The sequence below is a fragment of the Harmonia axyridis genome, chromosome 2, assembly GCF_914767665.1.
Source record: "Harmonia axyridis chromosome 2, icHarAxyr1.1, whole genome shotgun sequence".
Lineage (NCBI taxonomy): Eukaryota > Metazoa > Arthropoda > Insecta > Coleoptera > Coccinellidae > Harmonia > Harmonia axyridis.
Genome location: NC_059502.1, coordinates 37,346,699 through 37,362,222, shown reverse-complemented (window position 1 = coordinate 37,362,222; position 15,524 = coordinate 37,346,699). Strand labels below are relative to the sequence as shown.

General features: G+C 34.3%; 2 protein-coding genes across 4 annotated transcripts in view; one reads left to right on the top strand and one right to left on the bottom strand.

Annotated features, from left to right (window-relative positions):
- The window catches only part of LOC123672348 (zinc transporter ZIP3-like), a 75,159-nt gene extending 73,376 nt beyond the window's left edge, over positions 1-1,783 (bottom strand). The window contains exon 1 of the mRNA XM_045606429.1: positions 1,685-1,783. Coding sequence (XP_045462385.1) covers positions 1,685-1,716 — 32 coding nt within the window. The 5' untranslated portion in view covers positions 1,717-1,783. The remainder of the gene's footprint in view (positions 1-1,684) is intronic.
- The window catches only part of LOC123672345 (glutamate receptor ionotropic, kainate 2), a 730,109-nt gene that overhangs the window by 179,919 nt on the left and 534,666 nt on the right, over positions 1-15,524 (top strand). The gene's annotated exons all lie outside the window — the stretch shown is intronic.

Genomic DNA, 15,524 nt, shown 5'->3' with positions numbered 1-15,524 from the left:
AAAAAACGAATCGAAGTTTTTCCCTCATATGCAGAAGATAAAAAAATCAGTATCACTGGCAACACTGTGTGGAAAGTTGGTCTAGCACCTTTTGATTTTCGAGAAAAAAATCGAAAATCCAAATGTGCTGGGTCAACTTTACTCACATCAAAAAATTGTGCTACACCCATGTAAAGGTAGGTATTCCGTAGAAATTTCCACAAAAAATTAATCGAAAAGATTCTCAAACAATTTACTGATAACTGATTTCCACCCTTTGAAGAAAAAGTAGAGTTATTTCTGAAAATCTGATCAGAACAAGACAACTGCACAAATATAGCAAAAGTATCTGAATAAATTTTCGCCGAAGAAAACGAAAGTGCAGGACTGACTCTCTTCAATTTTTTTTTACGGAAATGTCAGGGGCACAACTTCCCATAAGTGCAGCACAATTTTTACACATATTTTCATAAGAAGAATCGAAATACAGATGTGTTGGGATGAGATTTTTCTAATTTTTGAGTGTTCCTGTAAAACCAAAAAAATTTATGAAATGAGTGCTGGCCTAGCTTTTAATTGAATTTTGTAATATTCAGTACATGTAGTAAAAATTTATTTCATCCGTTGAATCCCAAAACATGTTTTGGGAAATATTTTCAAAGTCGTATTTAACAAAAAAAATTAATTCAACAAAGTATCACAAACCTAGTACAGCTCAATTCATTACAAAAAAAAATTCGAAAATAACTCTTGTCTACATCCACTATGGTCGCTCCAAGACCACGGAACACGTTAAATATCTAACATGTTTGATATCCCATTTTACGTTCGTGCCGCCTTCGAAACCGTCCGTTTCGAGAATAGTTTCACAACTCCTCCGTTGACACGAGTCGATCTCCACACATAACTATCCTCGCTTGTGCTTCACTACCCGTGTCAACTAGGATAAATCGTTCATTTCGTGAATATCTGCACGACTGTTCCGTTGACACGGGCCGTTTTCCATGTATTCTTGAACCACAGCTGTTAACCACTAGCCATGTCAACCTAGCTTTATATTGGATACACTATATACAATTTACATGTAGAAACGTAGAGGACAAAACTGGACGAAACCATGTTGGGTTCGCCATCATGAAGAGAAAGAGCCATTGAATCGACAAGCATTACAGATATTCTGTGACTCCACGATATTCAATTTTCGTTAAATACAACACCCCCACTCAACAAAAAATTTACTGAGACCTAAATCTACTACGAACGTTTCGTCAAAATATCAGCGACCATCTCCTCAGTCGGTTTATATTCTAGGCCTATGAACTTGTTTGAGTATGCTTCTCTTATGAAATGTTACTTAATATCTATGTGTTTCGTCGTATCGTGGAAAACAGGATTGGCCACTAACTTTTGTGCACTCTAGTTATCATTGAAAATTTTAATGGAATCAATTCGTCCTGTTATATCGAAAAATAAATTTTTGAGATACAAAGCCTGTTTAGTGGCCTCGCTTAAAGCCATTTATTCGGCTTGAGATATTCAGTGCTTGAAAGTGCAACTGTTTTTTGCTTTGCATTTTTCCAAGACAATTTGAATACATAACCTGTGTATGACTTTCTGTCCTTTTCGTCTGAAGCCCAATCTGCATCAACGAAACCTATCAAATTCATAACTGATTTTGAAAAAATTAATGACAAATGTTTTGTACCTTTCAAATACCGAAGCAATCCCTTCGCACATTGTCACTGCAATTTAGTGTAATTATTATTGCACTGACTAAGAGAACTGACAGTATAGGCAACATTGGGACGAGTTTAAACAGCCAGATACATAAGGCTCCCGATAAGTTCTTGATAAGGTACATTTTTATCACAAACAAGTTCATTTTGAGGAACGTTGAAATCTACACTGCTATCAAGAGAAGTTGACGCACTTTTATAATTTCAACAGAATTTCATTAATATAGTTTTCTTGATCCAAACATTTTTTAGCTTCCCCTAAATTTTTGATCTTAATATTTAATCTTAAATGTTCCTCTAAATATTCAATTTCTGACTTGTCATGTGAGAGCACAAAAAAATCGTCCACATATAAGACAACATAATACGTCAATAAATTAATTTTCCTTTTCATATAAAGACATGGTTCGAATGAGTATTTTACATATTTACAATCCAACATAACTTCATCCACTCTAGAGTTTCATGCTCGACTTGATTGTTTTGAACCGTATACAGCCTCCTTTAGTTTATACACTTTATTCTCATGTCTCTTAACAATGAAACCTTCTGGTTGTTTCATATAGACGTTTTCTTCAAGAATATCATTCAAAAACGCTGTTTTTACATCTAAATGAATAATCTTCAACTCATAGTTCACCGCCAAAGCCATAAGAAGTCGAAATGTTGAATGACGTACAACAAGAGAAAATGTCGCATTGTAATCAACACCTTTCTTTTGCGTAAAACCTACCACTTCTCTACTACTCTGCCACTAGTCTAGCCCGATAACCTTGAACGCCCGCACTGTCACTTTTGGTTTTTAAAACCCACTTGCACTGCACTACCGTTCCATTTTGAGGTGGATCAACGAGTTCCCATATCTCGTTAACATCGAATGATCTGATCTCCTCCAGCATAGCCTCCTTCCAGTTGATTCCATCTGGTCTAGAGAGTGCCTTGCAAACAGTTTCAGGTGTTCGAGCCATATCAGTCTCATTGTTGCCTTCAGTGGATAGATAAGTAGCAAAGTTATCGAAGTTTTTCTTTTTGATAACTCTTTCTGATCTTCTTGGGAGTGTTATTTCCATATTTGGTTCTGATTCAGGGATATAATCACTCTCTTCATCTATAGAAGTCGGCTCATCAATAATTTCTACTCTTACCTGCATATTTTTCCCTTCTGATTCTGGGTCGATTGAATGATCCCCCACTGAATCGAATAATTCCTTTCGTTCATGGAAGATATTGCTGACTTCGTTTGCTTTTTCAAGGATTGAAACATCACGACTGATTATAACTCTTCTTGTCTTTGGATTATAGCATCTGTATCCTTTGGTGAATTCATCGTAGCCAACAAGAATGTGTTTCACCGCCTTTTGGTCCCATTTGTGCCTGTTCGATTTTGGAACATGGACCATGGCATTACTTCCATAGATCCTCAAAGTACTTATGTTTGGTTTCTTTTTGTTCCATATTTCGAAGGGAGTTTTTTCAATGCCTGCTGCAACAGATCGGTTCCTTATATAGTTTGCTGTGTTACACGCTTCTGCCCACAGAAACTTTATGACGTTTCCATCAAACATAAGACATTTGGCCTTCTCTATCAACGTACGATTGATTCTTTCAGCCATACCATTTTGTTCCGGCGTGTACGTATTTGTTTTCTGATGGATTATTACATTATTCTTAAGAAACTTCCCAAATTCTCTGCTACAGTACTCCGATCCATTATCTGTCCTAAGAATTTTTGTTGTCTTCTTTTGTTGGTTTTCTACCATACATTTGAAGGTTCTGAAAATGTCATAAAGTTCATCCCTTGTTTTCATGAAGTAAATAAAACTCATCCTGCTAAAATCATCGATGGACGTTATGAAATATTTGGCCTCACCCAGTGAAGTCGTTTCCATTGGGCTACAAATATCACTTGTACAATCTCAAGGACACTACTAGCTCAACTTCCCCTATTTGGGAATGTTAATTTAGATTGCTTACCTTTACAGCATACCTCGCAATTCAATAGAGAGGTACTGTTTCTCCCATCTAGTTCCAATCCATCTACTAAACAACTCATCTTATTCAAATATGCACTATTGATATGTCCCAATCTTCTGTGCCAAATATCATTTCCAACTAAAAAACTTGCCTTTACTCTTTTCATGTTTAATTTGATAACGTTGTTATGCAGGCTAGCAGTTGCTACTAAAACATTGAATTTGTTGTAAATCTCACAACCATAATCAAGATTTGTCGTCAAATCGGGAACATATTGAACGTTCTTTAATAATATATCAAACTCTGAGCCATCCACTGTAGTTTTGCTTCTTATATCACCTGATGATTTCACAGCTATTCTGGATTTATTAGCCACTATAATTTCTGAAAGGTCAGAATTTCTTTCATTTATTATCCAACTGTTTCTGGCTGCTAAATGTAAACTGGCTCCACTATCTACATACCAATCATTGGTTTCGAAACTTCCTGTGGCAACAGGGCCGTCGCTAGCCAAATTGCCACCCTAGGCAAATACCCAATTTGCCGCCCTAACAGTCAACTCTGCAGAATGCAAAAAAATTTTAATTATAATAACATAGAAAAAATATAAACAAAACCAACAAGTTCAAACTTGTACAAAAAATGAAAATCATTTTAGGATTGGTAAGGAACAATAATAGGAATACATAATATGAATGACTTGAACAAAAAATATCTTTCCGGAAAAAATATTCAAGGAATTATTCAAAAATTAACTTTTCGATCAATTGAATAAATTATCGAATAGTTAATTAATTAAATGTCAAAATTGGCATTTAAGGATTGGTAAAAACGAATAATATACATGACGTGTATAAATAAACAAATGTGAAGATAGAAATACATAATATAAAAGACTAGAAGAAAAATATAAGTACAATATACATATAATGAGATAAGTTGATTAGTGATAGAAAACTAGAAATATTACTCAGAAAATTCAAAGAACTCTTTAGAAATTAACTTTTCGAGCTTTCATTTTTGCAAATTTGCTCACAAGTTCTTTAATATCTAATGATTCTGCCATTTCAGATTCAATGGATAGATAAGCTAAAAAAACATGAGGCGATCTTGCGTCATACTATTTCTTACGTACGATTTAATTAATTTCAATTTGGAAAAACTACGCTCTGCACTAGCTACAGACATAGGTAAAGTTAAAATAATTCTGAGGACTATACAAAGATTAGGAAATCATTCCTCCAACATATTGTTGTAAATGTACTCAAGAGTTTGAATGGGCGAAGATGAAGATTGTGAAGACATCGTATCAGCTATCATCACAATTTCATGCTTCAGATCTAATCCATCGATATCCTTTTCTTCCCCATCACTCAGAGCAAGTTCAACTTTGGTACAAGCGTCAAGAAGTTCTTTCTGGGATTTTAACTTTAGATTGTGAATGTCGAAGAGAAATTCAAAAATTTTATTTATTTGATTGATTTGATTGAATCTTTCTTCAATAAAAAATAATGCCCTATTTAAAATTGTAAAATAAAAACTAATTTTAAATTCTTGATTTGCATCTACTATCACTTCATCACGAGCTTCATAATCAAAGTAGGCTTTCTTCTTATGCGTTCCTCATTCGATTCAATGGAAGGAATTAATCCCAAATTCATGGCAATATCTTCTGCATTATCTAAGATTTTTTCGAAACCGGAATCACTTCTTAATGTTTTAAGAAATTCTTTCGTTTTCTCCAACTGACTAGTTGCAGCGGACAAATCAAATTCTTTGCTTTGAAGATGCTTGCTGCAAACATTAATATTGAAGAGAACCTCAAACCATGTTACTAAGGACGTAATGAATTTGAAATTATTTATTTGGTTTGAAATGCTATCAGCCTCATGGCGCGTAGAATAGCCTGTAGTGCCCGTTAGTGTGGTGTCTTCAGCTATTTGTTTTAGTGAATTATATATTTCCTTCAGCTGATATCGAAGAGGTTTCAAGGCATCAATACGACTAGACCATCTCGTCACTTAATGGCTTGACTGTCAGTGAAGGAACATTTTGTTTCAAAATATCCCACCTTTGAGTGGAGGCCGAAAAAAATACAAATATTCGCTGAATCAGATTGAAAAATATAATTGATTCCATTGAAGACGCGGCATCATTCACTACTAAATTCAAGGAATGGGCACTACAAGGGACATAAAAGGCTCGAGCGTTCCTTTTCAAAATCCTACTTTGTAAACCCTTGTCTTTTCCCTTCATATTACTCGCATTATCGTATCCCTGCCCTCTCATATTTTTCAGTAGTAGCGACAGGTTTCCTAGTTCGCTGACCATAACATTTTCAAATTCAGCTCCTGTCGTTTTCCCTAAGGGAACAAATCCCACAAAATTCTCCCTGATTTTTATTACTTCTTTTTCGCCGTTATTCGCAAATTGATTTGTGGAACTCTTTGGTAAATCTACAAATCTGACTATAATTACCATCTGTTCTACATGACTAACATCGGGCGTTGTATCTAAAATGATTGAGTAATATGTAGCACTTCTAACAGATTGCAGAATTTTGTTTTTGATGGCATTCGCTAACAATAGAATGATTTCATTCTGTATTTGTGGACCCAAATAATTTATAGAATTTCTATTTCCAGCAGATTTTCGCAAATGTTCATTCATAAGAGGATCGAAAAGTGCTAAAAATTCCAGCATTTTCAAGAAATTGCCATTTTTTTCCGCGAATACAGTATCATTTGTTCCCCTTAAAGCTAAATTCTGCACTTCCAGCGTCCTTACGAGGGGGATACAACTCGTCCAAAACTCGGCTCCAATATTCTTCCTGTTCTTAGATAATTTTTGAATTATCTTCATCTATTGTTTTTCCGATTTTCGATCGAATTTCTAATTCTTTCCATCTCTTATAGCAAGTGAAATGATTCGCGCTAGACTGATGAGTTCTCAATTTAGACGTTTTTTCCAATCGTTAGTCCCTTTATTGATGAAATTCTCTGTCGATTTATTGATTGTTTTTTCGAATAGTTTACAACAGAAACAGAAGACCTTATCTAACGATTTGGAATAGATTAACCACCGTCGATGAACAATTTCTTGGTTGGGTAAAATTCTTTGATAATGAAGAGCTGAAAAACGTCTTTTATCTGGATTGAACGGAAAATTGTAATCATTGCCAATTTGATGAGGTTGCTTCGAAACCAAAATCATTCTTATATTATTATCTACGACTGGCCATTCACCAGGATCAGATAAATCTGGATCAGGATCGGTAAGTTGACAATTTTTGATCATTTTGGTCAATTCTGTATTTTTGTTATTACTGTCTCCGTTATCGTGTTGCAGTGGTATGCCCCCTGTTTGTGAAAAAATTATTAGAGTGGAAATATGAAATATTAACAATTATTACCATATGGTCCATATGGAGATTCTGTTCCTACAAATGGCTGTATGGACGAGTCATCTGTGACTTTCTTTGATTCATCTCTTGAAATTATGACATCTATCCGAAAACAGAAGGATTGAGAATTCAAAAAATTGTATGTTCACAAATACTTACCAGTTTGTTCAGCTGAGGCTGCATCATCATTCGCTAATTGAACTTGTGTGCTAGGGATCACAAATTTCCCTGTAGCAGTACCGCCAGTACCTATAAATTCGAAATGACTAAATCCATCGACCAAGGTTTTTCATATTTCAATCACAAATTCGATTAGACTCGAAAAATATTTATTATAATACTTACTTGGGAGTACCGCTCCAGCTTCAGAGCATGAATTCTGTAGATATCTTTGAAATGAACCCTTTAGTTTGGCTAAAGCTTTTTCTTTTTCCGCTTTCCTCTTTCGGAAAAAAAATCCGCTACCTTTTTTTCTCGAATTCATTTCCAAACCTATGATCATTAAAAGTTTTAATTCTATTGCAAACACAATACAATATAATATAATAATATTGTTATTAATGTAACATGGCTGAAGAGAAATTAAGTTATAAATTTTTTCCATTTTTTTTAACATAAGGGGAAAAAAAAACGAATTAAATATAACGACTTCGATACGTTTTTTTTGCCGATATTTCTAAGTTCTCATCAAATTATGCCGTAAATTGTAAAGAATCAAAAATATGAGTTTGCTACCAATATCTTTCATATTTCATAATAATATTCAATAAGGACCCGCTCTGCCGCCCCGGCAAAAATACAAGTCGACGCCCTTGTTCGGGGTGAGATTTTTTTATAAAAAGTTAGAAGGGTTTTATGGACGGAAAATGTATTGAGTGTAATTATTTCTTATGAATTCAAATTCAGATACCTTTGCAAAAAAGTATCTTATTTTGTATCTATATACTCTTACAAAGTAAGTTTGATGGCTTTGTTAACATTATTTTAAAATATAATTGATTTATAGAATTTGAAATAACATTCCAATTTCCACTCAGCATTAAAAAATCAAGTTATTAATCCAACAAAAAACACGGTGAAAGTAAAATAAAACTATTCAATACATTCTTTTAGGAATCTAGTAGATTCCTCGGAAAAAGTAGAACAGGCTCTGCGGTCTCAGGTTCTTCTGCTGAGTTCCGACTTTATAAAACGCTTGAACATTTTGTTTTTTATCTTTAAGATACGGATGAACCATTATTTCAAATTCGAATGCGCCCACCCCAAAACTAATTAATTTGATAAAAAATCATGTGTGAAATTCTTCGAAATTAAAAAAAAGTATTCAACACTTTCTTCTTGGAATTCGGATTTCTGAAAAAAATTGAAAATGCCGCCCTCCAATATTTGCCGCCCGGCAAAATGCCAATTAGCCAGCCTCCAGAACGGGCCCTGATTCAGTATTTAATTGAGAAAAATTTCTTCAAGGGGCAATTGAAAGTTCCGGGCGAGGAAAGTATGAGAACGTTTTAGAAAAATATTATATTGAAATTTTTGTTTTCTCTTTCGGCACCTTACATTTTGAACATGTGAATTTTTGTTCATAAAGTAGAATATCGTAACTGAATCTAAGCGCCCCAATTTTTCTCCAGGGGGCGCCTGAACAGTTTTGGGGCGCACTACTACCTTCCCGGAAACGTACCTGAAAGAAACACGGATCATATTTCTTTGGGAACATTATACCAATTTTGAAATAAATGAATATGATTTTTTCTATTAAGTCTATCTCATCATCCGACGCTTCGAACGTAGGTACTTCCCAGTGCCGAAAAATGATAATAATAAGGAAATGATGAAAAATTACCTTCAGTAATCTACTTTGAAATCCTTAAATCCTAAAACGCAAATCGAAAAATTCACAATATAACACTCACTTTGCACATACAGTACGATCAAAAAAATATTGTTATATAACGTTTCTCGTATATTTTGCATTCATCTGGGGAATAGGCATTCTAGTTGAACAATTGTAGAGAAAAATATCATCCACCGGCTACCCTAATAAAGCAATAAAATTGAGCAGTGTAGCAAAGAGAATGCCGACACGCCTGATTAGTAAATGTGTTTTTTAGCATCAATATCTCGTAAACACTAAACAGCTGTGAGGGGCTTTACACGACATCTGGAGATTTATGAGTTGTTGTGTATAATGCGGCACCTTTGATGGTTTAAATTGTTGATTAAATTGTCTGTATATTTTCGTGTTGTTTCTTACCGATTTAAATCTCATTTCTTACTTTGAATTTCTACACATATGATTTTTGTTGATCAAGATTGAAATGCCGCCCCAGAATTTTGCCGCCCTAGGCGGTCGCCTCCCCTGTCTACCCCCTAGCGACGGCCCTGTGTAGCAAATACAGAACTGAAGCTTCCCTTTTCTTGGTTCATTGTACATTTTGACATAAAAGGACCAGTTTTTCTACATTCACAACAAATTATTTTACTTCTATCTTTGTTTTCATTTCGCTCACCATTGTCATTTGATCTGTCGTTTCTCTTTGACGTTGACGCAGAAGTGTTGCCAACCTTTTTTTCGGTTATTTGTTTTCTGTCGATTTCTGCCTTTTGCAGTAAATGTTCCACTGTTACTTCCTTTGGTTCCATATGCAGTAATTTTGACTTAATTGAGTCGGTAGTTATTTGTATCCCAGAATGTTCCACTGCCATTATCATAAGGGAATATTTTCAGGTCGTCCCGCAAGTAAAGTGATCCCACCCATTCTTCATCTATACTGAAACCTGTTCTTCTTAATTTCTGCGACGTTTGAACAACTTGGTTGATGTAGGTCTCCATTGAATCGTGGTTCTCCAATCTTGCTGAAATTAATGTTCTCAGAAGTCCTATTTTCCTGGCGAATGCACTATCATCGTACAGATTTTTTCAGTTTCAACCATACTTCTCTGGGAGTGGTAGCTTTCCGCACGTGCATGTACAGAGATGGTTCTAAAGTCAGTATCATCTTTGCTTTGGCCTTTGCTAATAAAATTGAGTCTCATTCACTTCCATCTATGCACTTACTCAGTCCTTCAAGCACTAACACGTTTTCGATGGTGAACATCCATTCTTGGTAGTTTTCACGACCAACCAATTTCGGCACACTAATAAAATAATTCACGGCCATTTTGTCACTAATTTTGAAAATCTTAATACACAAATGTGTTAATTTATTACCAGATTAACGAGATAATATTTATTGAAATCACGCACCAGGGTCCATAACCTATTGAAATAACAGTTCAAGGAGGTATTAAACGAAACACTTGTATTAACTAGACTTATATCGGATACACTATATACAACTTACATGTAGGAACGTTGAGGAAAAAACTGGACGAAACCATGTTGGGTTCGCCATCATGAAAGGAAAGAGTCATAGAATCGACAAGCATTACAGATATTCTGTGACTCCACGGTATACAATTTTTGTTGAATACAACAAAGCATACCGATGAGTTTTCCAGATCTCAATTTATCCGCGAAATTTCATCGTGTAAGTAATATAGAGAAGATGACCCAGAACATTTCCCTGAGGCACACCGTGATATTATCTGAATCGCGATTGATTAATTGGTTAATTAATGTTAAACCTTGTTAGAACATATCTGATGTGGCTCTCCATGATTCTCTCGAGTGCCTTTGAAACTGCGGGCAAAATGCTTGAAGACTTTAATTGATTGGAGTCGGTAGGTTTAAAACTTTGGGTGAAGTAAATACAAGCGCCGCTTTCCATAGTCTAGGGAGATAAGACTCGATGATACATTTTTTCACACTATGTGCATTATAGGGACTTGGAAACAGGCAAAAAAGCTTGATCATCCTCATACAAATATCATCACGATCAATGGCATTCGAACTTATCCCCGCAACTATCTCGGCTACCTCATCAGGGCAACCAATCTAAATTCAAGTGGTTCCTCCAATATCACCAAAATATCATTTGACGATAGATTGCTGGTGTAGGATCAGAGAAACAGGAAAATGATACTCTGTTAGTTCGTTTCGGAAAGAATTATTTCCATCCTCAGGGCTCTACAAAATTTATGGAAAACATCATTTGTAACATTGATTAAGGTGTTTACAAAAATAAAGGAAATATGAGCATTACTAAAAGTTATTGACAAGAAAATATCACAGAAAAGATGGTCTGGCATAATTTAGATATACAATGAAACATTATACAATTCAAAAGATTTTTCACTTTGAAATAAAAAGTAATATAGGTATAAACAAAATACTTACAAGCTAGACAAATGTATCTTCCCAAATTCATCTCACTGAAATTCAAATGGATTCTCCAATATTTCACGTAAAAAGAAATCATAATAAATTAAAAATCGGGGACAAACAATGCGACCGATGCATAGACAGTACGCCGACAGACGGAGGTGAAATCAAAGGAACAGCGGACTCGAAACAAATTAGGGTTAAAAACTCTTTATTTTATTTTTATTCATTTCGTAGTTAGTTCTTTGTTTTCATTAAGGAATAATAAAATCGGCTAAGTTGTTGGATGTCAGCTCTAAAATTTTCTGAGTCATTGGATACTTGTTTGTTACATTTCAAAAATTAGTCGATTGCTCAAGTATGGCTCCCTATTCAATATTTTGTCGTCATCAAAATCAAAGTTGTGATTTTCGTTCAAGCAATGTTCGGCCAAGGCTGCCATTCTACCAAAAATAAAAGAAAACGAAAAACAGTAAATTTAATATATAGTTCATTTGTCATTAACAAAATAATAATATATGTTTCTGTTTTACTAACATCTAAAAACCTATACTCTTTCAGACACTCTGTAGAAATGAAGAGCGATAGCTTCTAAATTCAACGAATTTTCAGATGGAAATTCCGCAGAAAAAGTCCGTGATTTGTTTCCGGGAAAAAATCGCTTTGCAGCGTCAACTGAAAGTGGAACAGTTTTTGCTTGTCGGAAATACTTGGCGATCTAATTGTTTACAGTAACAGATAGCGTAAAATGCACCCACCAATTAGTACAGTACATTAACTACGATGGAAGGAATAAGGATCGAAAAAGTCGCTCCGTCATACTGTCTGATGTTTGGAGCCAGCTCTGAGCCGGTGACCTTAATTAACCCGACATATCATTTTGTTCGCTTCTTTTTCGGGTATCGTAGTCTAGATGGAATTATGACATTCAAGAAAAACCTTGAAAATTCAATTCACAGCTTCCCTCAGGAGGTCCTGGTAGAAGTTATAAAAATGTTGAAAGATTTTTTATGAATTTCAGGTTTTTCGTTGATGTGAATGATCGATTCAGTTCAATTTTGATACCATAATTTTGGTTTTCAACTGGTTAATGAGAAGTTTTCCAATCCTCACTATTCCTTTTTTATTTTCTGTGAAAAGCTATGCAATCGCTTGACAGATTAAGTTTTCTTACGCTACACTTGTAAATCGTTATTTGAAGGTCCATACGAGACACTGGTAGGAATCCAGGAACCTCAGATTGAAAATATTGGTTTCAGAATACAAAGCGAGTCAATCTTTTCGAAGAATAATTTTTAGTAAAGTGTTCAGTGCAGATTGTAAATGAATCAAACTGCCTCTGAAAGCACCACCCCATATGAAAATGCAGTATCTCATTATCGATTTCGCTAACGACCTATATACTGTGAATAAGTTAGACTGCAAAAGTATATCTCTGAGGTTATAAAATTTGTGCATCAGGAGTGTCCATAAAGTTAGCACCCACTTTTTTGAAAATCAAGATTTATTTTGCATTCGTCAGTAACTCGTTAGTAACTATTTGTAACACAAAAATTTTCGTTTGTACATCAAGGATACTGGTAGAAAAACATCGCATTCCGCTGGGGTGCTAACTTCACGTATATTTTCGATTTTTCCCAAAACAAAATATTTAGTTTGGAAGTCCATCTTGAGTAACTGTTTGTAACACAAAAATTATCGTTTGTAACCCAACCTACAATGAAAAAATGTCACTCCTAAAATGCGAAGTTAGCACCCACTTTATAGATAATTAAGATTTTTTTTTGCATTCGTTAGTAACTAGTTAGTAACTATTCGTAACACAAAAATTTTCGTTTGTACCTTGAGGATACTGTTAGAAAAACATCGCATTCCGCTGGGGTGCTAACTTCACGTTTTTTTTTCGATTTTTCCCAAGAAAAAATATTTATTTTGGAAGTCCATCGTAAGTAACTCTTTGTAACACAAAAATTTTCGTTTCTAACCCAACCTTTAATGAAAAAATGTCATTCCTAGAATGCGAAGTTAGCAGCCACTTTTCAGATAATTAAGAATTTATTTCCATTCGTTAGTAACTCGTTAGTAACTATTGCTAACACGAAAATTTGTACCTCAAAGATACTGGCAGAAAACATCGCATTCGTTAGTTACTCGTTAGTCACTATTTGTAACACAAAAATTTTCGTTTGTACCTCAAGGATACTGGTAGAAAACATCGCATTTCGCTGGGGTGCTAACTTCACGTTTTTTTTTCGATTATTTCGATTTTTCCCAACAAAAAAAAATTTTGTTGGAAAGTCCATCGTTAGTATAGTATATCCAAAGTCACTTGAACTAGTCTATAAAAACGCTTGGCCAGAAATAATTGCAAAACAGTCATAAACCATAGGCACACACTTTTCAAACCCTTGAGTTGAAAATAATATTTTTGCGTATGTATGGGACTCAGATGTCGATTCATTCAGAAAATTTGTGATGTGAGTAGCTTTCGCTGTTACACCAAAAATAATACTTTGTCATTCTACGGTGTTATAATTTGATTATTCTTTATTCTCGACCTGTAATATACTATCAAGGATCATTATCAACGATGATGAACTGATCGTTGCATAGAATTAAAAGAGCACGATGTTTGAGATGAATTCGGAAATTTTCTAAGACAAACTAGAGTGGAATAGGTGCATGACCTTGAGATCCTTGAGTGATATCAAGTCACTCAAAAAGTTTTTTGGAAAAAACCTATAATTTTTATTCATTCAGTCAATTTTACGTAGGTATAAAGAGAGAAGGGTCTCAAGCAAATCCTACACTTGAAGAGTTATCGAGGAAAAACTTGAACTAAAGAAAACTGCAATTTCTCATTGAATAGAGTAGTCTATGACTTCCAGAAAACATAAAAAAAACTAAAAAGTCGAAATATTTTGAATTGTAATAAATTATTCGTAAATATGGTTGAAAATCCATAAAACAATAAAATTTTCAATTACGAATAATTAATGACATTTCATGAAATGTCAAATTTAGTTATCCAAATTTCGATATTAGTTTCTATGCTTTCCGAAAGTCATAGACCGAGTCATATACTACTTCACTCAGTTAGAAATTGTAGTATTTCCTCAGTTCAAGTTTTTCCTAGATAACTCTTAAATTTTTTGTATTCGGAATCAGAATAAATATTTAAAGATATATGTAACCTATAACAGTCCTGACTGATGGTAGGAAATGGTTAAATATTTCTATTTTCTATAAAATACTTGATTGACTTTTCGATCTGGCTACGTAGCTGCTAATTTCACGTACTAAGCCTCAACATCATATGCCTATTCTACATGATTTCTCAAACCAGTAATCACTTGGCTAAAATCAAGAATGTAATGAGAATTTTGTTGGTTAATCTCATTTCAATCAATTCTTCCTTCGATGGAAGGAATATATTTAGGATGCGAAATCATTTTCTTCAGAACCGGTCATATATCAATTCTGACTTTGAAAGTAAATGGAGGAATAGATTTGAATATTCACCTTTTTTTAAATAAGCCAGAGAATTGTGCCTAACATCATAGTCGAAATCATTCAAAGCATCAGTCACACAATGAACTAAAACTACGTAAAAATGCATTTCAATAATACCCATATGGACCACACTGGTCTGTGCGAATTATTAGAAAGTAATTGAGAAGTGATAGATGTAGCCAATGAGTGTAACCAAAAACGCTCTCAAAGTGGAAATGGAAATGCGAGGGGAAATATTCAGCCAATAAGATCAATCTAATCGGGACATTCTTGTTTCCATGACGATTTGCTAAATACCGGGGTTTATTTGAGAGTATTTATTGCAATATTTTCATGAATTCTAAAGGAATTTCTGAAAACTTGGACAACCCTCGTATAATTGAAATATTCAGGCTTCCTCCAAGTGACTTTGGATATACTATAACTGTTTATGACAAAAAAATGTTTGTTTGTAACCCAACTTACAATGAAAAAAAAATCTCCTAAATTCAGAAGTTAGCACCCACTTTTTCGAAAATTGAGAATATTTTTTTTCCCATTCGTTAGTAAATCGTTAGTAACTATTTGTAACACGAAAATTTCTGTTTTTACTTCTAAGATACTGGTAGAAAACATCGCATTCCGCTGGGGTACTAACTTCACGTTTTTCTTCGAT